A 24,929-nucleotide genomic window follows, 5' to 3' on the forward strand; every position below is an offset into this window, starting at 1 on the left:
CCATTTCAATGCTATTTATTGTGGTAAAAAACTGGAAGCAGCTTAAGTGTCTAACAATAGAATATCAGGTTAAAAAAATGACGGCATTGGCCAGGCACAGTGGCTCACGCCTGTAATCCCAGCACTTTGGGAGGCTGAGGTGGGCGGATCACTTGAGTTCAGGAGTTCGAGACCAGCTTGGCCAACATGGCGAAACCCCGCCTCCAGTTACTGAAAATATAAAAATTAGCCAGGCATGGTGGCACATGCCTGTAATCTCAGCTACTTGGGAGGCTGTGACAGGAGAATTGCTTGAACCCGGGAGGCGGAGGCTGCAGTGAGCCAAGATCGCGCCATTGCACTCCAGCCTGGGCAACGAGCGAAACTCTGTCTCAAAAAAAAAAAAAAAAAAAAAATGATGGCCTGTTGCTACTGCAAGAGAACATTAATAATGTAGAAAGATGTTTATAATATGTTAAGTGAAAAGAACATACATAAATTATATCTATTATCCCATTAAAAAATTTTATGTTACATGAGTGTGTTTCCATTTGTCAAAACTCACCCATGGAACACTTAAGACCTGTGCATTTCACTATATGAAAATTTTGCCTTGTAAAAAGAGAGGGCTTTAAACAAATATTAGAATCTAGTTAATAATTTGCATGCCAAACTTTTTTTTTGAGACGGAGTTTCCCTCTTGTTGCCCAGGCTGGAGTGCTATGGCATGATCTTGGCTCACCGTAACCTCCGCTTCCCAGGTTCAAGTGATTCTCTTGCCTCAGCCTCCTGAATAGCTCGATTATAGGTGCCTTCCACCACGCCCGGCTGATTTTGTATTTTTAGTTGAGACCGGGGTTTCTCCATGTTGGCCAGGCTGGTCTTGAACTCCTGACCTCAGGTGATCTGTCTGCCTCCACCTCCCAAAGTGCTGGGATTACAGGCGTGAGCCACCACGCCTGGCCTACATGCCAAACTCTTGAGGGGTGATGTATAGTGATGTCTGCAACTTATTTTGAAATGCACTAAAAACATCTGACAGATTGATGGATGAATAAAAGGACAGATGCCCGTATGTGATAAAGTAAATTTAGCACAATGTTAACGCTTGTGGAACCTAAATGGTAGGTTTATGGGTGTTCACTGTTTAACTCTTTCAACTTTTCTGTGTTTTGGAAAACTTTGTTTTAAAATTTTTTTCTTTTTAATGTTCTTGAGTCATAGGAAACTTTTGTAATAAAACAGGGAAAGAAAAGGCCTAAAGGGGTTCTGACAACACATCAGCACAGGTTGTTTCTGGATGGTAAAGTTCTAGGGAGACTTCACTTTATTCTGATTATATTCTTTTTTGTTTGTTTGTTTTTTGAGACAGAATCTCACTTTGTCACCCAGGCTGGAGTGCAGTGGTGTCATCTTGGCTCACTGCAACCTCCACCTCCCAAGGTTCAAGCCATTCTCCTGCCTCAGCCTCCCAAGTAGCTGGGATTACAGGCGGTCACCACCACACCTGGCTAATTTTTGTATTGTCAGTAGACACGGGGTTTCACCAAGTTGGCCAGGCTGGTCTTGAACTCCTGACCTCAGGTGAGCCACCCACTTTGGCTTCCCACAGTGTAGGGATTATAGGTGTGAGCTACTGTGCCTGGCCTAGACCGACTGTATTGTTTTAAAATATTTTATTTATATCTATTTTATAATTTATAATTTATTTGCAGTGAACAAATGTTGCTTTTTATTTTCAAGAGCCACAACAGACTGGGAGTGGTGGCTCATACCTGTTGTCTCAGCACTTTGGGAGGCTGAAGTGGGAGGATCACTTGAGGCTAGGAGTTCAAGACCAGCCTGGGCAGCATAGTGAGACCTCATCTCTACAAAAAATACAAAAGCCGGGCGCGGTGGCTCACGCCTGTAATCCCAGCACTTTGGCAGGCCGAGGCAGGTGGATCACGAGGTCAAGAGATCGAGACCATCCTGGTCAACATGGTGAAACCCCGTCTCTACTAAAAAATACAAAAAATCAGCCGGGCATGGTGGTGCTTGCCTGTAATCTCATCTACTCAGGAGGCTGAGGCAGGAGAATTGCCTGAACCCAGGAGGCGGAGGTTGGGGTGAGCCGAGATCGCGCCATTGCACTCCAGCCTGGGTAACAAGAGTGAAACTCCGTCTCAAAAAAAAAAAAAAAATACAAAAATTAGCTAGGCATGGTGGCATATGCTTGTATTCCCAGCTACTTGGGAGGCTGAGGTAGGAGGATCACTTGAACCCAGGAGCTTGAGGCTGCAGGGAGCCATGATCATGCCACTGCACTCCAGCCTGGGTGACAGGGAGAGACCATATCTCAAAAAAAAAAAAAGAAAAAAAAAAGGAAGAAGAGCTACAGTACAATAGTGTATTTTGGCTATTCATGCTGAAGTGTATAGGGGTGAAGGGTCCTGATATTTGTAACTTACTTTAAAATGGTTCAGCAAAAGACATATAATGTCAACAGTAGCTGACTCTTAAAACAGTGCTTCTACACCCTGGTACACACATTAAAATCACCTGAGGGCTGGGTGTGGTGGCTCATGCCTGTAATCCCAGCACTTTGGGAGGCTGAAGCAGGCTGATCACGAGTTCAGGAGTTCGAGACCAGCCTGGCCAATATTGTGAAACCCTGTCTCTACTAAAATTACAAAAATTAGCCTGGTGTGGTGGCACACGCCTATAGTCCCAGCTACTCAGGAGGCTCACGCAGGAGAATTGCTTGAATCTGGGAGGCGGAGGTTGCAGTGAGCCGAGATTGCGCCACTACACTCTGGCCTGGGCAACAGAGCGAGACTCTGCCTCAACAAAATAGAAATAAAAATAAAAAAGTAAAATAAATCACCCGGGGAGCTTTTAAAGCTCTCCATGTTCAAGCTGTCCCCCAGACCAATTAAATCAGAATCTCTGTGGGTGGGTCCCAGGCATCAGTATTTTTTAAAAGCTCCCCAGCTGATTCCAAAGGTTGCCAAAGTTGAGAACCAGCTGTCGAAGTTGTGGGCATCTGGGTGCTTGTTGTACTTCCACTTTTCTGCATATTTGAAAGTTTGCATTAAATTTTTTTCTCCTTTAAGGCAGTAAAAGTGATTACAAAGCAAAGCAAACCCTCCACACCTTCCTGCTGCCACTAGGAGGAAATCCTACACTGCTTGGCTGCCCCTTCTGGGCCCAGTGTCCCACTGCAGCCCCTTTCCTCTCTACAGATGAATCCCTGTCACATGGCTTGTCACTCCCGCAGATGTGCAGGGCATCCGCTTTGCTCTCACTTTCCCTGCTGCAGGCCTCTAAGAGGCTCTCATCTCCCCAAGCTTCAAGACTCCCTTCATTCTCCAGGAGGACACCGTCTATCTCACATTCATCTCTCTCTCCCACCTCCTTGCAGTCCCAGCCAGTCATTTCTCTCTTCCTCACAGGCTGTCAGAAGCAGGCCATCTACTGACATGCATCCATCCTCTGGCCCTCACCATGACCCTGATACACTTTTACCTGGGCCATCAGAAGGCAGCATAGACAGTGGTTAGGAACGTGGACTCCAGGGCCAGATGACCTGAGCTCCAATCTCAGCTCTGCTCCTTTCTAGCTCTGGGATCCTGGGCTAGTATATAACTATTCTTTTTCTTTCTTCTTTCTTTTCTTTTCTTTCTTTCTCTTTCTCTCTCTCTCTCTCTCTTTTCTTTCATTTTTTTTTTTTTTTAAAGGCACGGTCTCGTTATGTTGCCCAGGCTGGTCCTGACCTCCTGGCCTCAAGTGATCCTCCCACCTTGGGCTCCCAAAGTGCTGGGATTACAGGCGTGAGCCACCGTGCCCGACCTTACTTTAATCTTATGAGGCCACTGTGTATATGTGGTCTGTCATTGACCAAAAATGTTATGTGGTATATGACTATATATGTGTATGTATGCATATGTGTGTGTATGTATGGTTACATATGTATTTTTTGGGTGCTGAACTACTTTATTTTATTTTATTTTATTTTTTGAGACAGAGTTTTGCTCTTGTTGCCCAGGCTGAAGTGCAATGGCGTGATCTTGGCTCACCACAACCTCTGCCTCCTGGCAGAGGTGATTCTCCTGCCTCAGCCTCCCGAGTAGCTGGGATTACAGGCATGTGCCACCATGCCCAGCTAATTTTGTATTTTTAGTAGAGACAGGGTTTCTTCATGTTGGTCAGGCTGGTCTTGAACTCCTAGGCTCAGGTGATCTGCCCACCTCAGCCTCCCAAAGTGCTGGGATTACAGGCGTGAGCCACTGCACCCAGCCTGAACCATTTTAAAGTAATTAACAGACATTGTGATACTAAGCCCTCAGCATGCATTGCTACAAAATAAGGCCATTCTTCTGAGTAACCACCATACCATTATCACACCTAAGACAGCAATAATTTCTCAATATCTAACGTTCACTTTACATCCAAATTTTCTCTTATTGTCCTACAAATGTCTTTTAGGGCTCTTTTTACCAAACCAGGCTACTGTCATGGACCAAGTACTGCATTTGATTATTTCTCTTAGATCTCTGAATCTACAATAAACTATTTGTGGTGGTATTATTCATGTTAGAATTAGCATCACGTTCTTCTCTCTCCTCTAACAAAAGCCACCAGAAGAAATTCTTGCTTTAATCAGGGGAGAGCTTATTCATTTTCCAAAAGGTTCTCCTGGCAGGAGTGCCACCTTTCCCCACATCGTGAAGTACCCACCCTGAATCTAAATGGCATCTAGCCCTTAGAGATCACCCTCACCGCTGAAAAGCAAGCCTGCATCTTTGGGGAAAGGTGCCCATCCTTTCTGTGGAACAATCTCTGGGCCTGGAATGCCTCAGCATATCTGAAGAAAGGGGGGTAGACGCTGGAAGGAAGAATAGGCAAGGACAAGTACCTGGCCTGGAGCTCCAGGGAGCGCTGCTTTCCTGACACCAGGAAGGTTCGAGGCAGATTGAGGTTGGAGCTCTCCTTTAGCTGAATGGAGGGAGAAAGGGCATGGTGAGGCTACTGAACTCCACAGGGCCCTAGCCCTCTACACACACACACACACACACACACACACACAGACTGGGGGTGAAAGCCAACATCTTTGCTCCTCCCAACACCAATGCCCCATTCCAGGTTCCATTTCCCACCTCCTGGTTGCTCACCTCCATGCCATCTACATCAATGCGTGCCCGCACGCTAAATTTCTGGCCAAGGAGCCGCAGCCTGGGCACGCAGTAAAGGAGGCGGTCGTTGAACTAGGAAAGAAAAAATTTGGGATGTATGTGCGGAGGGCCTAGTAGGGATGTGGCCCAGCTCCGTGCCCTAGGGGACTCCTGAAACTTTACTGCTGAGGACTATAGGCAATAGAAGTAGAAAAGACAGCTCAGATTGGGCACAGGGGTCAAAAGGAAAGCGCCTAGGCATAGAAGAACTTCCTAGGGGGGAGCCTTGGGCAAGTCACGTCTCTGCAAGGCCTAGTTACCTCATCTGTAAAGTGGAGGAAAAAAAATCCTAGCTAGGTCGTGAAAATACGATTTGTTGGTAGAGGAGAGAATGGTTAGCAGGAGGTATGGTCTTTTTTTTCCTCTTTCACGAATGAAAGGAGTATAGTCTTGAGGGAGTACCAGGCCACTATGTGTGTGTGTGTTGCAGGGGGCGTGACCCACCCACAATTCCATGCCTGGCACTTACTAGTATGAGGTATCGGTCTTGAGTGGTCCCATTCTTTGCTGACAGCTTAAGGATGTGGCCTTCTTTTATGAGCTCTTTGGTGGGGCTGACAATGTCCTCCTCGCCCCCTAACAGCTCATATACCTTCAGCAGTTTATGCATTCGCTCCTGGCAGAAGACAGGGACCAAAAGGCATGGTTGGGGTGCCAGCCTCCCGTCAGATGCCCACAAGTCACAACACCCCCACCCCAGGATGGAGATACCACAGGTGAGTGGCCAAGGAAGGGCAGGGGCAAGAAGGGCCACTCACCATTTTGCGGATGGCAGCATTCGAGTGCTCTGCTGCTGTGGCTATCAGTTCCAGAGACTCTACAGGCATAGAGAAGTGAGGTCAGATGGGGGACAAGCAGAGAGGAGCCTCTTCAGGGTTTCTTTCCTCCCTGAATACCTCATCCTGGCCTGACCACACCCTCCCATCTTAGAAAGCTCCACCCTCAAAGATGTCCACAGCAACATCATTTAAAATCAGAAGCCGTCCAATGTCACAATGGCAGAATCACAATACACGGAATAGTCGGCAGCCAATAAAAAAAATGCAAGCTTGCCAAGATTATTATCACCACTAATAATAATAATAGTTACTATGTGACCAGAAGGAAACATACCCATGTTGTCTCTGAATGGGGGGACTATGGGTGGTTTTTATTGTCTTCTTTAGGTTTTTCTGCATTTTCCATATTTTTTTTGAGACGGAGTTTCGCTCTTGTTACCCAGGCTGGAGTGCAATGGCGCGATCTCGGCTGACCGCAACCTCCGCTTCCTGGGTTCAAGCAATTCTCCTGCCTCAGCCTCCCGAGTAGTTGGGACTACAGGCGTGTGCCACCATGTCCAGCTAATTTTTGTATTTTTAGTACAGACGAGGTTTCACCATGTTGACCAGAATGGTCTCAATCTCTTGGCCTCGTGATCCACCCGCCTCAGCCTCCCAAAGTGCTGGGATTATAGGCGTGAGGCATTTTCCATATTTTTGACAAAGAACATGAATTACTTTTATAATCAGAAAAAGCCATATGAAAAAGCAATGAGATGATCCTGTTTTTTGTCTCAATGATTCTGATTCTGCGTGTCTATGCTAAGAAAATACACACACTGTGCTGGCTTCGGCAGCACATATACTAAAATTGGAACAACACAGAGAAGATGAGCATGGCCCCTGCACAAAGATGACATGCAAATTTGTGAAGCATTCCATATTAAAAAAAAAAAAGAAAATACACATACTACACATGAACACACTTTTGTTATATTGGTATTTACAACAGTTCCAAATGGGAAACAAAAATATTCATCTGTAGGGGAGTACACCTTCACTTGCACTAAAGGCTGTGCCTCTTCCCTGCCAAAAAATGTCCAACTGTAGGGGTTCAGTTAAATACATTATGGTGTCTTCACATAATAGAATATTAAACAACCTTTACAAATGATCCTTATGCAGGGCTTTTAATAATCTGGGAAATGCTCAGGGTATTTTAAGAAAAGGATACGAACATGTTTATATAGAATGATCTCACTTTTGCAAGTACACGTCTAAAAAACACCAGGAAGAATTTATGTCACGGTGTTCATTATGCTTATGCTCTGGGGGCTCAGATCACACGTGATTTTTCTCCTATTTCTTTCATCTTTGTAATTTCCACATTTCCTATAGAGATCAGGTATCATCAGAAAAAAAAAAAAAAAAAGCTGAAATGAGTCCCTATACATCTCCACACACTAACAAATCCCACCTATGCTTAAGGTCTGGCCACAGCCTCCGAGTACCCCACTCTGTATGTGCAGGATCTCCCCACTCAGATCAGCCCGTGCTGGAGGAGCACAGGTGCTTCTGAAGAAGGTCCATATGGCCGGCCAACCAAGTCTTGTTTTCCCAAGAGGCTCTCTCTTCATGACCAAGTTTTGGTGCTCAAGGAGCTCTACAGCCCCAGTCCCAGCTCAGGTATCCACATGCCTTTCAGGTGCTCGGCCCCAATCTCCAACCCTTCTTCCATCCTGGCTGCCAGAAGGAGCTTTCTCGCATAGCTTATTGCCACTCCTCTGCTCAAATCTGTCAGTGGCTCCCCTGTGCCTTCAGGGTAAAGATCTAGCCCTTCAGCCTGACACTCAAAGTCCTTGATGAGGCTGGGTGAGGTGGCTCACGCTTGTAATCCCAGCACTTTGGGAGGTCAAGGCAGGTGGATCACCTAAGCTGAGGAGTTTGACACCAGTCTGGCCAACATGGTGAAACCTTATCTCTACTAAAAATACAAGTTAGCCAGGCGGCTGGGCACGGTGGTTCATACCTGTAGTCCCAGTACTTTGGGAGGGCGAGGCAGGTGGATCACGAGGTCAGGAGTTTGAGACCAGCCCGGCAAACATAGTAAAACCTCGTCTCTACTAAAAATACAAAAATCCAGGTGTGGTGGCACGCACCTGTAGTCCCAGCTACCGGGGAGGCTGAGGCAGGAGAATCACTTGAACCCGGGAGGTGGAGGTTCAGTGAGCTGAGATCATACCACTGTACTCCAGCCTGGGCGTCAGAATGAGACTCCATCTCAAAAAGAAAAAAAAAAAAAAAAAGCCAGGCACAGCCGGGAGCAGTGGTTCACACCTGTAATCCTAGTACTTTGAGAGGCCAAGGCTGGCAGATCACCTGACTTCAAGACCAGCCTGGCCAACACAGCAAAATCCCGTCTCTAATAAAATTACAAAAATTAGCCAGGTGTGGTGGCACGTGCCTGTAATCCCAGCTACTCGGGAGGCTGAGGCAGGAAAATCACTTGAACGCTGGAGGTGGAGGTTGCAGTGAGCCGAGATTGCGCCATTGCACTCCAGCCTGGGTGACAGAGCAAGACTCTGTCTCAAAACAAACAAACAAACAAACAAAAAAACAAAAACAAAAACCTCAAAGCCCTTGGTAATGTGGCTTCTGCTGACCACTCCGGCTTCCTGTACTTCCCTCAACATGTCCCATCTTACTTCATCTGGCCAACTGTCACTCTGTCTTCTGGATCCAGCTCACGTCTTCCAGTGAGCCTGCCCAGAGTTCCCAGGCTGGGTTAGGACCCTGTCTGGGTTCTCACATTGCCCTTTGCTCCCTTCTGTCCCACTAGTCACAGTACTCATCGTGTATTTATACATCTGCATCCGTATTCCTCAGTAGACTAGGAGTTCCCTAGGACAGGGCCAAGGTCCCATTGCCCTCTCCAGGGCTCCCCAACAGATGAGTTTAAACAGATTGAGTTTCAATTTCTTAAACTCAACCTGGGACTGATTTTAGGGGGATGGGCATTAGCCAGGGCATTTAGTAATAAAAGCAGCTAACCGTTATTGAGCCTTTACCATGTGCCAGCCACTGTGCTAGAAACTTCACCTAGATTATCTCATTAACTCTCAAAACGACTGTTTATGAGGTAGTATCGTTATCATTCCCATTCTACACGTGAGAAAACTTAGGCTAAGAGAGCAGCTTGCCCAAGGATACACAGCTGAGAAACTGCACTGTATCTGAAGCCCACTCTAGGCCGCTTTCACTGGCAGCTCACTTTGGGTCTAGTGCAGGGAGCTTGTTTGGAGAATTTTCACCTGGGGATGTTATGCTGGAGATCCACTGTGGAAATAAAATTGCAGAACTGAGTCCTGGGAGCCCAATGTGGACATGTGACTAGGCACTTAGCCAGGTGGCTTAATTTGGGGGACAATCTGATCTAGGGCATTAGTCCTGGAGCTCAGCATTGGACTCTCCATCTAGTAAATGAAAAATAGGGGTCGTCAATCTAGGGGACATGGGCTGGGGAGAAGACAGCTGGAATCTCTGTCTGGAGCTCAGTCTGGGCTGCTGAATTTCAAGTTTCCTTCTGGGGAACTCAGAGAATCCAGTCTGAGGGCTCAGTGGGGCTTCAGTCTGTAGGGTGGACCTGGAGAGTCAGTCTTTTAAGTACAGGCTGAAAGTTTCAGTCTGAGGGATATGAAATAGAGAATTAATCTAGGGTGCTGTTTGGCAATACTTGTCTATAGAATGGTGGCCAAGAAGATCAGACTGGGAAGCTCTTTTGGGGATCTCAGGCTGAAGCCTCTCACTGGGAACCTGCTTTCAGGGTTCAGGGTGGGAAGGGCATTCTAGATGCCCAGTCTGGGGAATCTTAGTTTGAGAAACCAGTGTTGGGATCTACAGTTGGGACCTCAGACTGGGCTTAGTATGAAGGTTCAGTTTGGAGACGTCAGTCCACGGGGCTCATCCCAGGGAATCGTTCTGGAATGCCCATTCTAGAAGTTTAGGCTGGCACTTCAGTGAGGGCTCTTTTTCAGCAGGAGGAATGAGGTACTTTCTTATGCTGCAGATGTATGTTTGTAGAACTTAGCTATTAAACTTTCTAGAGGCCTAGTTCTTTCTAGGGGTCCAGGCTTCATGTGCCCCATCTGGTGGGGTGGAGGAGGCTCAGTTTGGGAAGTGGACACAATTGTCCACTCCCAATTCTTTTTTTTGCTTTGTTTTTTGAGATGGAGTCTTGCTCTGTGGCCCAGGTTAAATGCAGTGGTGCATTCTCGGCTCACTGCAGCCTCCGCCTTCCGGGTTTTGGCAATTCTCCTGCCTCAGCCTCCCGGGTAGCTGGGATTACAGGCGTGAGCCACCACACCTGACTAATTTTTGTATTTTTAGTAGAGATGGGGTTTCACCATGTTGGCCAGGGTGGTCTTGAACTTCAGACCTCAGGTGATCCGCCTGCCTCGGCCTCCCAAAGTGCTAGGATTACAGGCGTGAGCCACTGTGCCCGGCTTCACCTCCCCATTCTTATGGCTTTTAGGACCCCACACTTTCTTGGTTTTCCTTGGATCTTTAGGGCTGCCCCCCACTTTTTTTTGAGAAGGAGTCTCGCTCTGTCACCCAGGCTTGAGTGCAGTGGCGCCACCTTGGCTCCCCGCAACCTCTGCCTCCCAGGTTCCAGTGGTTCTCCTGCCTCAGCCTCCTGAGTAGCTGGGACCACAGGGGTACGCCACCACGCCTGACTAATTTGTATATTTTTGGTAGAGATGGGGTTTCACCATGTTGGCTGGGCTGGTCTCAAACTCCTGGCCTCAAGTGATCCTCCCACCTCGGCCTCCCAAAGTGCTGGGATTACAGGCGTGAGCCACTGCACCCAGCCTAGGGCTGCTCCTTCTAAGTCTCCTTTGCTGATTCCACTTCCCTGAGCTTTGTTCTTGGCTCTCTTTCCCCTCCTTTTACACTCACTCCCTTAGGTGATCTCGGCCAGCCCTAAGACTTTGAATACTACTATCTATGTGCCAATGACATCCAAATCTCTCCCTGGGATTCTAGATTCATCTAACTGCCTGACAAGCCGCTCACTTTGAACATGTCCAAAATCAGACTCCTAAGATCATCTTAGGAGCCATCACCACCAGCCAAAAACCTACAAGTCAGTCCTGACTCTTTCTCCCAAGCCCGGCATCCACTCCACGCTCGTTCTCTCAGTGTTGCTTCTGAAGAGAATATATCCTGAATCCAACCATTTCTCACCGATTCTACTGCTACCGTCCTCATCCAAGCCAACTTTTCTCACTTGGATTATTGCAAAGGCCTTCTAACTGATTTCTCAGCTCTCTCTCTTGCTTCCCAAGTAATCCAGATCGAAACCTTCCCATGGGCTACCCACCACACTCAGAATAAAATCTATCGCCTTATCTTGGCCTTCCAAGTCTTTATTCCTGTCTCCAACCCCACGTCTACTATTCTACCCTCACTTGTCACGTTCAGGCCACACTGACCCTCTTGCTGATCCAGAGATACGCAACCTGTCCACCACCCCACCTCCCCTAATCTCTCCCCCTGCCTTGGACACTATACATGCTGTTGCCTCTGCCTGGAACATACTCCTCCCCAGTAGGCATGTGCCTACCTTCTTTTTTTTTTTTTTTTTTTTGAGACGGAGTTTCGCTCTTGTTACCCAGGCTGGAGTGCAATGGCGCGATCTCGGCTCACCGCAACCTCCGCCTCCTGGGTTCAAGCAATTCTCCTGCCTCAGCCTCCCGAGTAGCTGGTACTACAGGCGTGCGCCACCATGCCCAGCTAACTTTTGTATTTTTTTAGTAGAGACGGGGTTTCACCATATTGACCAGGATGGTCTCGATCTCTTGACCTCGTGATCCACCAGCCTCGGCCTCCCAAAGTGCTGGGATTACAGGCGTGAGCCACCGCGCCCGGCCGCCTACCTTCTTTTTATTCAGGTTTTGACTCACCGTCTTCTAGTCAGAGAGGCCACTCAATCCTAGGTAGGCTCTCCAGCCACTGTCATGCCACCCTCTTCCAATTCTATGAATGACACTCAGCACCTATCAATATTCTACTATGTATTTATTTACTTATTTATTTATTTTTCAGATGGAGTCTCACTCTGTCACCCAGGCTGGAGTGCAGTGGTTCAAGCTTGGCTCACTGCAACCTCTGCCTCCCAGGTCTGAGCGATTCTCTGGCCTCAGCATCCTGAGCAGCTGGGATTACCGGTGCGCACGCTATCATGTCCTGCTTTTTTTTTTTTTTTTTTTTTTTTTTGAGACAGAGTCTCGCTCTGTCACCCAGGTTGGAGTGTAGTGATGTAATCTCGGCTTACTGCAACCTGTACTCACTGCAATTGCTGAATGCCTCCCGGGTTCAAGCAATTCTCCTGCCTCAGCCTCCCGAGTAGCTGAGATTACAGATGCCCATCACCATACCCAGCTAATTTTTGTATTTTTAGTAGAGACACGGTTTCACCATATTGGCTAGGCTGGTCTCAAACTCCTGACCTCAGGTGATCTGCCTGCCTCAGCCTCCCAAAGTGCTAGGATTATAGGCGTGAGCCACTGTGCCCGGCCTCTACTGTGTATTTATTACTTTTGTTTATGGTGTCTCTAGCTAACTAGAATATATGCTCCCTAAGATCAAGGACCTTGTCTGTTTTGTTCACCTGTATATCCCCAGCACCTAGAACAATGCACGAAAACATGGAGGTGCTCAGTAAGTAGCTGTTAAGTTAATGAATGAATGAAAATAACAATTTGGGGAAGAAAAAGTGGGGCAGACTCTGGGGAGTGACCCTGTGTGGTTGAGGTTGATACTGGAAGAATCGGGATGGAAGACTTTTCTGGTGGTTCAGTGTGTAAGGATTCAGTCTGGGGAGGAGGTATCTCAGCCTAGAGATCCAAATTTGAGAGGTGAAAAATTTGGGGTCCAGTCCTAGGGTGCTCAGACTTGGAGGTTCTTTTGGGAGGTTCATTCTGAGTAGTGGCTGGTGGACACGGAGGAAAGCTCTAAATCTGGAGGATGGAAAACTGATGAGCCAGGGCTCTTTCTGGGGAGCTCAGCTGTGGAGATTCTGTGATGAGAGCCTGGCCTGAGGGGTCAGTCTGGGCTCTCAGCCTGGTGGCTCAGTCCCTGAGATTTCGGGCTCAGTTTCCTTTCTCATTTGGTTCAACTTCATTTGGGGGTAAGTCTAGGGGGCCAGCCTTGGGGGTCTTGGCCTAGGAAATGGATGAGTTCCTTTAGGGGATCATAATGGGCATGCCCCTCAAACTCTGGGGTTCCAGTTGGAAAGTTCAGATTGGGGATCTCCTTCTGAATGTTCTCTCCGGGTATTCAGACAAGGATCTCAACTTGGAGGTCTCTGGCTGAATACCCAAAGAGAACATTCAGAAGGATGATCTCATCCTGGGGTCTCACTTCAGAACCTCAATGTGGACCTTTCAGTTTGGAGATCCTCCTGTGGGATCTCAATCATGTGGCAATGGAAGCTGACCCTGTGAATTAAGTGTTGGGGTCCTGCCTCAGAGGTCTGGCCTAGAGCTATTAGTGTAGGGGTGTAGGAAAGGGCCTGGGTGCATACACTCACTTTGGGCATCCTTGCTGTCCGGGGAGCCATGAGGCAGCTTTAACAGATAGTCCTTGAGAAGAAGCTCATAGCGGGGGATGCGCTGCACAGGCTCCAGCATGTGGTGCTGCAATGTCAGGTTGCCACAGGCTTCCTCCTTCTGTGACAGGCAGAAGCAGAGGGGCTCAGATCTGGCTCCAGATCCCCCACCACGTCCCAGCAGACTTCTCCTCCCCGTCTGATCCCTCCAGCTTGACCACTTACCTGCACCTCATGGATGATGACTTTAAACTGGGTGGAGCGCTCTGTCCAGGTGTTGACCAGCTCCACGGCCCGGTCAAAGTTCTTCACATACTCGCCATACATCTTGAGGAAGGGGGCCAGTTTCTGCAGGATGTCTCCAATGCGTGGGTAGCGGTCCCTGGGGTGTAATTCGGGGCTGATGTGGTCCTGCTGCTCTCTGCCCCTCAGGATCTTCCCCCACAGGTCTCCAGCCCCAGGCAGACACCTTTCATCTCAGTCCTAGAAACCTACTTCTCAGCCAGTCTGCTCCTTCAGAAATGCTGCTTACATTATAGGCCAATGAGGCCAAGAAGCTCCGTTTGACTTCAGACCACAGCCTGGGATGCCACCTGCCTCAACTTTGTGCTGCCCAAGTACTGGTTGGAATACCCACCCTGAGCCTTACTCCGGGGACCACTTCATATTCTGATTATCAGTTGTGTGCTGAGTGATGCTGGGGACACAGAAATGAGTCACACCCATTTGATCCCTGAGACGGCCACCATCTGGTAGGTGAGACAAAGAGACCAGGCCTGGCCGTACTCCTCACTGGTCAGTCTGGTGCAGGAGAAAAAGCAAACCAGACCTGGTCCCAGCCCTCAGGGGTCTCAGACTCATGGGGAGATGGAGGAATGCAGCTTCATGCTGGTCCTCTGTGGTGACAGCCTGGAGAGGGGGATATACCTGACTCTGCAGGTGTGGGGAATGTGGACATGATTTTAGGCAGAGAGAGACATGGTCTGACTTGTTTGGAAAGACCGTTCTCGCAAAGGGTGTGGACTGTAAAGGCTGGATTGGAAGAAGGCCTGGAGGCCAGGAGGCTGCCTGTAAACCCTGCCTTTCTACTTCAGGACTCAGCTTAGGCATCACCTCCTCCCTGAATCCTCCTGTAATCCCCAAACTAGGCTTAGTCCATTTGTCTGGATTCCCACAGCCTACTTTCTCTGCTCTATTATAGCACTATAAAAATAACAAGAGCTCACATCCACTGAGCACTTATTGTATATACCTGGTACTGTTCTAAGCTCTTTTATGAGTTAAGTCAGTTAATCCTTAAAATAGCCCTATAAGGTAGGCCGTTATTATTATCCCCATTTTATAGATGAGGAAACTGAGGCATAGCAATTTAAGAAACTTGCTCAGAGCTAGCAAGTGGCACAGCCGGAATTTGAACTCAGCCAATTTGGCTCCTAATCTCCTACTCCTGCAGGCTATGCTATTCTGCTATACTTTCCTGAGTTCTGGTCTGTGTTCCACAGACTGGGAGGCCCTGGAAGGCAGAGCTTGGGCCTGATTCTTTTTTCTTTTCTTTTTATTTTTTAAAATTTATTTATTTTTTTTTAAGATGGGGTTTCACCATGTTGGTCAGGCTGGTCTTGAACTCCCAACCTCGGGTGATCCGCCTGCCTTGGCCTCCAAAGTGCTTGGATTACAGGCGTGAGCCACCATGCCTGGCCTTTCTTTTCTTTTTTTAAGACAGAGTCCTGCTCTGTTGCCCAGGCTGGAGTGCAATGGTGCAATTTTGGCTCACCACAACTTCTGCCTCCCAGTAGCTGGGAGTACAGGCATGCACCAACACACCTGGCTAATGTTTTATATTTTTAGTAGAGATGGGGTTTTGCCATGTTGGCCGGGCTGGTCTTGAACTCCTGACCTCAGGTGATCCACCTGCCTCAGCTTCCCAAAGTGCTGGGATCACAGGCCTGAGCCACTGTGCCCGGCCCTGATTCTTCTTTCAAAAGTCACTAAGAGGAAGAGCAAGCAGAATTGAAGTCTTGTGTACACTTCTGGGTCTAGGCTTGTCAGGAAGGTGGACAGGGGATTGGGCAGCTTAGGTCTGGGGCCCCTCACCATTCCTCCATGCGCTTCTCTAGCTCAGGGAGCAGGAACTGCTGGTGGAAGCAATAGATGGAGCAGATGTTAGAGAAGATGCCGTGGACAACGTCGGCCGGGAAGGAACTGCGGTTCCGAGCTTCTTCCAGCAGCCGGGCACAGAACACCTGCGGGGCAGGGCAGAGGCACTCAGCCCAGCTGGGCCTGGGGCTTGGCTGGTGAAAGGGCAGCTTGTGGGTGAGAGCAGTATTTGTGGGGAGGCTTGTGGAGCTTTGGGATCAGCATTGGTCTTGAGACTGAGGAGACAGGAATGGGGTTAGGGTTATATATTGGGGAGATGGATTTCAGGTTATCCCGCAGTCCCTGGCTTTGGCCCCCACACTTGAGCTTGGTCCTGGCAGAGCAAGTATTCTGTCTGAGATCTACCTCAAGTGTGAGGGTGCCTTCTGAAGAAATGTTAGGGTGCCCGGGCACAGAAAGGGGTCCCTGCTGCCAAGAGTTAGGCTTTGGAACAATTAGAAGTCAGGCTTAAGGTCAGGCTTAGCATTAGATTCAGAGTCAGAGAGAAAGTTGGAATTAGATCCGTCCATTTAATGAATATTTTCGAGTGTCTGCTGTGTGATAGGCACTGTCCTAGAGGCTAAGATAGAGCAGTGAACAAAGACAAAAATCTCTACTCTCAGGGATTCTAGTGGATTTGGAATCTGGAATAGGGCCAGAGTTAGAATGAAGTTCACAGCTAGGGATAAATTCAGGATCTGGGTCCGACATGGCACTAGTGTAAGAGTCGCAGTTAGGGCTGGTGTACCTGCCCAGCGTTAGGAGTGAGGGTTGGTATCAGGATCAAGCGTGGGACATAATCAGAGTTGGCTTCAGGGACAAGCTGACTTCAAGGTCAGAGAGGAGTCTTACCACCTCTAAATTCTGGCTCCAATGGTGGGGTTGAACTCAGGCCCTATCACTTCCTCCTTGAAACACACCTACAAGGTCCTGGGGCCCTCCAAGAGGCCACTCACCTGATCCAGGAGATGGAGCCTGGAAACGTAGGCCTTCTCAGTTTGCAGGAGCTCATTGGCAATGTGAAACACCTTTTGCTGCACAGTCAACTGGAAAGGAGAAGCAGTAACCCCTGATCCATCTTCCTCTATCCTAACCCTCACCCAAGCCCCCAGAATTCTTAAAACTGTTCCCAGGCTACTCTAAGCCTAATACTACCCTAAGATAACCCTGACCCCCATCTCTAGATCTGTAAGTCCTTCAGCTTCATTCCTGACTCCCCAGTCCACCGTAAAGCCTACCCCTCAATTCTGATGACGTGCACTCCCTCACTCGACAACTTATTCCCCTGCTCCCTCTATTCACTCAGCAGAGTGTAGTGGTTAAGCATGTGGGATGGTAAGTCAGACTTCCCGGGTTCAAATCCTAAGCTCTGCCATTCACTAGTTTGCGTAAGTTCTTTAACAGCTCTGTATTTAAGACGCCTCATCCATAAATATAGATAATAATAGATCTATTTAATGTAGAGGCTGGCGAGAAACAGAAACAAAACAAAATAATAATAGGACTGAAGTCCAATGGTAATGGAGACAATTAGATAATTTAATATAAAAAAACATAGCAGACTACAGATTAAATGGTCTATAAATGTTAATTAATCATGTATTCACCCACTCAGTATACTATCAGCAAGGGCCTGCTGAGTACCTGGGGCGTGAGAAAAGCACAAAAGTATAACAACGTATAAAACTCATCGCCTGCTGGCCCAGTTTCCTATTCATTAGATATATTTGTTGAGTACCTGTCATCTCGGCAGTCCCTGGTTTGGGCCCCACACTTGAGCTTGGTCCTGGCAGAGCAAGTATTCTGGCTGAGATCTAACTCAAGTGTGAGGATGCCTTCTGAAGAAATGTTAGGCTGCATGGGCACAGAAAGGGGTCCCTGCTCCCAAGAGCCTTCATCTGCATAGCCTCAGGCCCCTGCAGGGCTCTAGCTCTTGCGCCCCTCCTCCAGCTGTTGAGAAGTCTCTATGGATGTGACAGACTTTCCATTTTACAAATAAGGAAACGGAGCTTATGGTGGGGGGAGCGGAGAGGGAAAAGACTTGCCCAGTGTCACAGAGCTTGGAAACAAGGTCCTATTTTGAGAAATACTGAGCTAGGGGAAGAATCAAGCATAAAAGGCTCCCGGGTTCTCCACACGGTCCTGCCTCTCGGTGAACACATGTCAGTACCTCCACAGACTCCTGTCTCTCCATCAGGGGCACTGGGATTTCTCTGTCCTTCTCTTCCTCCTCCTCCTCGTCGTCCTCCTCCTCCAGGTCACTGTCAACCTCTTGGGAGCCAGGCCGGTGGGGGTCGGCCAAGGCAACAGGCACACTAGCCAGGGCAGGGGGCCCAGGGCAGAGGCTGTGGCTGGGGGGCCCGTCATCACTGACGAAGCAGGTCTCTTCGCTGTTGGATGGCGAGCTGATGCTATCAATGCCGCTGTCCCGGTTGGGCACCTTCTCGCCGTCCCGGGGCCCAGGAGCCAGCAGGAACAGGCAGCGGGAGCCCTCGCCCTCGGGGATCTGGGGCACTGGTGGCTGTGAGGGTGGCTGTGGCAACATGGCTGGCTCTGGGGGACCTGGGCTGGGGCCAGGGGCTGGCCTATCCGAGGCGACAATCACAGGCTCTCTGAGGTGGGTGGTGGACACACATGGAGGCACGGTATGAGCTTGACTGAGAAACCTCTCCTGACTATCCCTTCCTGTCCCAGGCTCCCCCTTCCCCCTAGAGGGTGCCCTAGGGACCAGACTCACCTTTCAAACTTCTCAATCAGTGAGGATACCGCTGCAGAACTGGAGCTGGCCTCTACCCTGGGGGCCAGGCCCTTGGCCACTCGTGGGTCGGCAGGCAGTGGGCGTGATGGTGGAGGGGGGATGGGCTCCGGTGGAGGGGGCATCCGGGGCATCTGCAGGTAGCTGGGCTTTGGGGGCACTGGAGAAACGAATGGGGAAGACAGAAGGCAGATGTCGTGAGCTGGATTTGAGCCTCGCTAACATGGTGAAACCCCGTCTTTACTAAAAATAAAAAAATTAGCTGGGTGTGGTGGCATGTGCCTGCAGTCCCAACTACTTGGAAGGCCGAGGCAGGAGAACTACTTGAACCTGGGAGGCGGAGGTTGCAGTAAGCCATGATTATGCCACTGCATCCAGCCCGGGTGAAGCGTAAGATTCTGTCTCAATAAATAAATGAAAGAAAGAAAGAAAGAAAGAAACAAAGAAAGAGCTGGATTTGGAGGTGGCTGTCATGGCCAGGCAGCAACCCCCTCCACAAACCGCAATCTGCACCTTTGGCTGAGGTGAGATCGCAGTATGGACACATAAGCCTCAGGCTACAGCTGTCTGTGCACTAGCTAGGTAGCACTGCTCCAGGAGCATGGTGCCTCCCTATCCTTCTAACAAGCCCTCTTCTCTGCCATTGGCTAATGTCTCCCCTCTTCTGTCCCCTCCCCTGGGCCTTTCTCTGCTCTTTTCCGGGACCACTTACCCTGTGGCTTCGGGCCCGGTACCCGCTTCAGTGGTGAAGGACGCTGGCTAGGGGTTTCAGTGGGGGGACCTGGGTCTGAGCGAAGCCGCTGGGGACCTTCTGGATGAGGCTCTAGGCTCTGGCCAGGGTCAAGGGACAAACTTTTAACCAGGATCCGGTTTCCCTGGTGCAGCCCTGCAGGAAGAGAGAAAATAGGTGTGAAGTAACTGAATTTAACCCAAACGGGACTGGGGTTCAAGTTAAGACTGGCATGTCTCAGCAGGTATCTGGGGTGTTGGGTTTCTCTGAGCCTCTTTACTGGTCACAGTGTTTTTCTGGGAAGCCCCTATCCTAGCCCTCAGATGGAGAGCCAGAACCAGGGCTGGGGCTGGCCGTTTTCATCAACAGATAAAAGTTCTTTGTGACTGGTGCACTGATTCCGTGTATGTCAGCAGGCAGTATTACTAGGGAGTTTAACCAGGCTGGGGGTGGCTGTGAGCACCCTAAAGTTTATATATGCATTTGCAGCCCTTGTTTATACAGTCACACAGGTATCCTGGGCATAAACCATTCTTCAACGTTTTTGTTAAGGCCCTGAGAATATCTAGACTTTCTTGTTTACAATGTTGTGCAGCTGACCGTGCTTAAAAATGACGAAATTGTGTTTCATGAGCAAAAGTTTTGCTTCTTGAAATCCCAGCTTCTGGTTGGGCATGGTGGCTCATGCCTGTAATCCCAGCACTTTGAGAAGCCAAGGAGGGAAGATTGCTTGAGCTCAGGAATTGAAGACGAGTTTGGGCAACAAAATGAGACCCTGTCTCTACAAAAAATATAAAAGTTAGCTGGGCATGGTGGTGTGCACCTGTATTCCCAGCTACTCAGGAGGCCGAGGTGGGTGGATCACTTGAGCCCGGCAGGAGGTTGTAGTGAGCTGAGATCACCCCACTGCAGTCCAGCCTGGGCAAAAGAGTGACACCTCATCTCAAGGGGGAAAAAAAAAAAAAGAACAAAAATGAAAAAAAATCCCAACTTCTCACCAATCTGTACTACCCTCCTCGACTTCCACATCTACACAGACCCACATGCATCTTCCACCCCTGCCACACACACACTTGCAACATCCAGAGTTCAGGTCACAGAAGTAACTTTAAATCAAGCAGCCAGTTCAGAAAAAAGGGAGGACGTTTTGTATTGTCCCTCCTCCCTCACTGTATGTCCCCTAAAGCCACCTCTATCTTTGGCTCTAGAGGAGATGATGGTCATGCTTAGGAGAGGATTTGGTCTGGGAGGCAGTGAGGGACCCTCCACCCCAGGGATGACATGTCCCAAAGAAAGGAATGTGGGGCTCATGTGGTCCTGGCTGCGCAGGGGCTGTGGGGGGGCCACAAATGACAGAGAAGTCAGGTGGGGCCACAGAGGAGAGGGAAAGGCCTTGGACGCCAGGCTGACATCCATCCTGTAGCAGAAGGGAGCCACAAAAATCCCTTGCATAGGGAGAGATGGAGGCAAACAGGTGTGAGGACAAGTGGGAGAGGTGGTCAAGAGCCCCTGGAGGTACCACCATCACATGGTGTAGGTTATGCTGTGCCACAGCCACATGGCCTCCCACTCACAGCCACAAAGGGTCTATTACCCTGTATCACACAGTCTCATATATGACTAGTCACAAATGGGCCCACTCAGTCACAGGAACTGGTGTTATTTACATCATTTCACACAACTGTAGGTGATCGCCCTTCTGAAAGCCTAGTTACACATAGTCACAAAGACCTGCAGTCACAACCTCACATATGATCACACGGCCTCACAGTATCACACATACCCACAAACATGATCATGCAGTCACAAAGACACGCAGTCACACAGTGGCAATTCTACCATCTTATACATAGCCTCACACAACCACCCAACTGCATACGACCATATACCCAGTTAGACATTCTTCAAACATGGTTTCACTGAGTCACAGAGAGATATACATTGTCATTTACACTGTGTCTCATAATTGCAGGGCCATGGAGTGTCATACACATTATAATGTCACACCTGCAAACATGGTTACACACAGACTATAGCCACAGAGTCAATTATACCGTGTCAGACACAATCACATTCAGTGGCAAAAGAGCATAAAGTCACATGATACTACACACTCAGAAACACAAACTCACAATCACAGACATGTGGCGTACAGGTGGCTCTCCATATCCATGGGTTTTGCAGCCTTGGCCTCTGCATGGAGGTTGATTGATCAAAAATATTTGGAAAAAAAAAAACCAAAACAAAACAATACAACAATAAAAATTATGTAAATAAAACCCAATATAGTATAACGACTATTTACATAGTGTTTACATATTATAAGTAATCTAGTGATTTAAAGTATACAAGAAGGGCTGAGCACGGTGGCTCATGCCTGTAATCCCGGCACTTTGGGAAGCTGAGGCGGGCAGTTCACTTGAGGTCAGGAGTTCAAGACCAGCCTGGCCAACATGGCAAAACTCCGTCTCTACAAAAATACAAAAATTAGGGAGGTGGAGGTTGCACTGAGCCCAGATCATGCCACTGCACGCTAGCCTCAGTGACAGAGACTCCATCTCAAAGAAAGAAAAAAAGTATACAGGAAGGCTGGGCGCAGTGGCTTACGCCTGTAATCCCAGTGCTTTGGGAGGCTAAGGCAGGCAGATCACCTGAGGTCAGGAGTTCTAGACCAGCCTGGCCACCGTGGTGAAACCCTGTCTCTACTAAAAATATAAAAATTAGCCAGGCATGGTGGTGGGCGCCTGTAATCCCAGCTACTCGGGAGGCAGAGGCAGGAGAATCGCTTGAATCCGGGAGGCAGAGGATGCTGTGAGACGAGATCGTGCCAGACTGCACTCCAGCCCGGGCGACAGAGTGAGACTCCATCTCAAAAAAAAAAAAAGTATACAGGAAGATACACATAGGCTGGGCGTAGTGGCTCACACCTGTAATCCAAGCGCTTTGGAGGCCAAGGCGGGCGGATCACCTAAGTCGGGAGTTCAAGACCAGTCTGAGCAACATGGTGAAACTCTGTCTTAAAAAAAAACAGTAAAAAGAAAAAAAAAATGAAGATACACATATTTTATATGCAAATAACGTGCCATTTTATATAAGGAACTTGAGTGTTGGCAATTGTGGTATCTTCAGGCTGTCCTGGAATGAATACCCCATGGAGACCAAGGGACAACTGTAATTTACTATGTCATACTCATCTAACAGATCCACGGTGTCCCTGAGTCTTAGCCATAGGCCCAGGAATACACACACTTGTGGGACACTTGCCTCCTCCTAAACAGTCACTGTGTCACATGCAAACTGTTGAGAAAACATACACACACAAAGACCTCTGCACCCTCCCTTCCAGGGTCACACAGGCAGAAAGAGTCACGGGATTTTAGCTCTCCCAGTCCCAGAGGGAAGAATAGCCCAACCCACAGGGTTCCAGCAGCTTCCCTAGGCCCCTGACCTCACTCGTGGCTACATCCCAGCCAGGTCCACCCCAGGGGACCCAGACCAGGGTCATTTCCCAGCACTGAGGGAACAGGGTACCAGGCCCCAGGCCGAGTGCCCCTCCCTAACCCTGTACCTTGCTTTGGGTGTCGTTCCTCACTTCCTTCCCCATCTGAGCTGGCAGGGCCTGGCCAGGATGGAGGAGGCGCTCCTCTCTGCTCAGCTGTGCTGCTTACCCTGCCCTGTTCAGCACATCCTGGCCTGGTCTTGCCCTGCCCTCCCCCTGGGCGTGGAGGTGAGGAAGATGAATCACCTGGAGGGTGGCACAGGCGGAGACGTGGTTGGCGAGACGCACGGCCAGAGCAAGGGAAAGAAACAGAGAAGAGCTCACAGGGCCAGAGACGCAGTGAGTAATGCCAGGCACCTAGCCGTGCAAAGGCCCCTCATCAGATATACACACGTAGGGGCCAGGGTCCCTGGTGCCCCTTGTCTGCCTCCTTGGGACTGGAGGAAACCACCTATTTCCACACCTCAAAGCAGGCAGGCCTCTGGGCAGGCCTTCCCTACCCTATCTGTAGCAAAGCAGCAGGGCCCCTGGACAAGGCTGCTCTCCTTCTGCTCCAGTGCCGGTCCTTGGGATGGGGTGACCATACATGTCACCCTCCATGGCCCTGCCCTAGCCTACCCTTTGCTCCCTCCTCACCCATCCCATCTGAGAGCTGACAGGCGGGCCTGCCTCTCCATTCTCTGCCTCCTTGCAGGCAGCCCTGCTGAAGAGGCTGAATGAAACACAGATTCCCTGGAGTCCAGGGTGAGAGGAACAGGGACTGTCAGCCCAGTTTCTAGTGAGGAGATGGAGACAGAGAGAGAGGCAGTGACTTGCCCAAGGTCGAAGAGCAAATCCATGAATGGTCCACTTTCAGGCAGACTGCTCATGGACTGGATTCGTTTCTTACTAACCCTGCTCTCCAAGGGGAAGCAGGAAAAGCGGGGAACCAGGAGGTGCGGGGTGAACCCCAGGCCTTCAGAAAGTCACAAATTGCAGTGTAGCTAGTGAGAGGGCCACCCCCAACCCTGTCCACAGGGAGATGAACAGGGGTCCAGTTTAGGAGCCTAGGCCTGGCCAAGAACCAGGCTAGGTTTCCCTAGCCTAGGTTCAGGATCACCCACTGTCGTTTCAGAACTCCCTCTCCCTTGTCTCTGCCTACATTTCCCTGTCTCCTGTTTTCCCTCAGCGGCCCCCCTGGTCCCAAGTCTTGCTTCGTCCAGGTGGCTAAATGAACTTTCTCACAGTCCAGCTCAGATCATGCCACTTACCTGCACAAGAACCTTCTGTAACTTCCCAGTGTCCATGGGAAACTAGAAACTTCTCAGCTGCCCTTGGTGGCCCCTCATGACCATGCTCTACGGCTTTCCTTGGCTAAGTTTGGTCTCTGAAATGTTTTTGAAGCTAGCAGACCCTGTGCTGGGGGATGAGAAAATCCCATCCCTGCCCTTGGAGAGCTAAGGGTAGGTCCCCCTACTCCTTTCTAGAAACCACAGCCCTTCCCACTGCCCCATCCTGTCCCTACCCAACAAGGTCCTGGATTCATTTTCTCCAGCCCATTTTTTCCTTTTTTTTTGAGACAGGGTCTCACTGTGTTGCTTACGGTTAAGTACGGTAGCGTGATCAGCTCACTGTAACCACAAATTCCTGGGCTCAAGTGATCCTCCCCCCTCAGCCTCCCAAGTAGCTGGTACCACAGGTGCTCACCACCATGCCTGGCTATTTTTAATTTTTTTGTAGAGATGGGGGTTCTTCTTTGTTGCCCAGGCTGGTCTCAAACTCCTGGCTTCAAGAGATCCTCCTGCCTCTGCCTCCTGAGATTACAGGCACGAGCCAGTGTGCCCGACTCTAGCCCATTTTTCCTGTGGTTGCTAATCTACAACATTCTCACACCCACACTCACACCTCCACACCTGACAAGATCCTCCACCAGCACCGCCCCTTCCACCAATGGATTTGCGATTCCCCAATGCCCATTAGAGCAGAGATCACCAAAGTGCCCCCTCACACACATTTGGTCACACAACCAAATCTTTTTTTATTTTTCACTTTTGAGGTGAGGTCTTACTGTGTTGCCCAGGCTGGTCTCGAATTCCTGGGCTCAAGCAATCCTCCTGTCTCAGCCTCCCAGGTAGCTGGGACTACAGGTGTGTACCACCACACCCAGCCACCACCAAATCTGATACCACTCTGTGGAAATATACCCAGCCACGCAGCAACTGTGCACATCCCTCAAAGACCTAGAGAGAGAACCACAGAGCTGCTCATGTG

General features: G+C 49.3%; 1 protein-coding gene and 1 non-coding gene across 2 annotated transcripts in view; one reads left to right on the forward strand and one right to left on the reverse strand.

Moving 5' to 3' along the window:
* Positions 1 to 24,929, reverse strand: part of FGD1 (FYVE, RhoGEF and PH domain containing 1) — a 50,546-nt gene that overhangs the window by 6,637 nt on the left and 18,980 nt on the right. The window contains exons 2-12 of the mRNA XM_032267020.1: positions 19,163 to 19,336; positions 18,433 to 18,610; positions 17,866 to 18,307; positions 16,652 to 16,741; positions 15,654 to 15,802; positions 13,785 to 13,941; positions 13,542 to 13,680; positions 5,951 to 6,009; positions 5,662 to 5,808; positions 5,133 to 5,225; positions 4,877 to 4,956 (exon numbers count right to left, since the gene is read on the reverse strand). Of these exons, the coding sequence (XP_032122911.1) occupies positions 4,877 to 4,956; positions 5,133 to 5,225; positions 5,662 to 5,808; positions 5,951 to 6,009; positions 13,542 to 13,680; positions 13,785 to 13,941; positions 15,654 to 15,802; positions 16,652 to 16,741; positions 17,866 to 18,307; positions 18,433 to 18,610; positions 19,163 to 19,336 (1,708 nt within the window). The remainder of the gene's footprint in view (positions 1 to 4,876; positions 4,957 to 5,132; positions 5,226 to 5,661; positions 5,809 to 5,950; positions 6,010 to 13,541; positions 13,681 to 13,784; positions 13,942 to 15,653; positions 15,803 to 16,651; positions 16,742 to 17,865; positions 18,308 to 18,432; positions 18,611 to 19,162; positions 19,337 to 24,929) is intronic.
* LOC116542235 lies at positions 6,792 to 6,898 on the forward strand. The gene has a single exon (XR_004265129.1). It is a non-coding gene; the product is annotated as a U6 spliceosomal RNA (small nuclear RNA).

Source organism: Sapajus apella, unplaced genomic scaffold, assembly GCF_009761245.1.
Source record: "Sapajus apella isolate SASKATOON/1434 unplaced genomic scaffold, GSC_monkey_1.0 scaffold164, whole genome shotgun sequence".
In the NCBI taxonomy this organism is placed as follows: domain Eukaryota; kingdom Metazoa; phylum Chordata; class Mammalia; order Primates; family Cebidae; genus Sapajus; species Sapajus apella.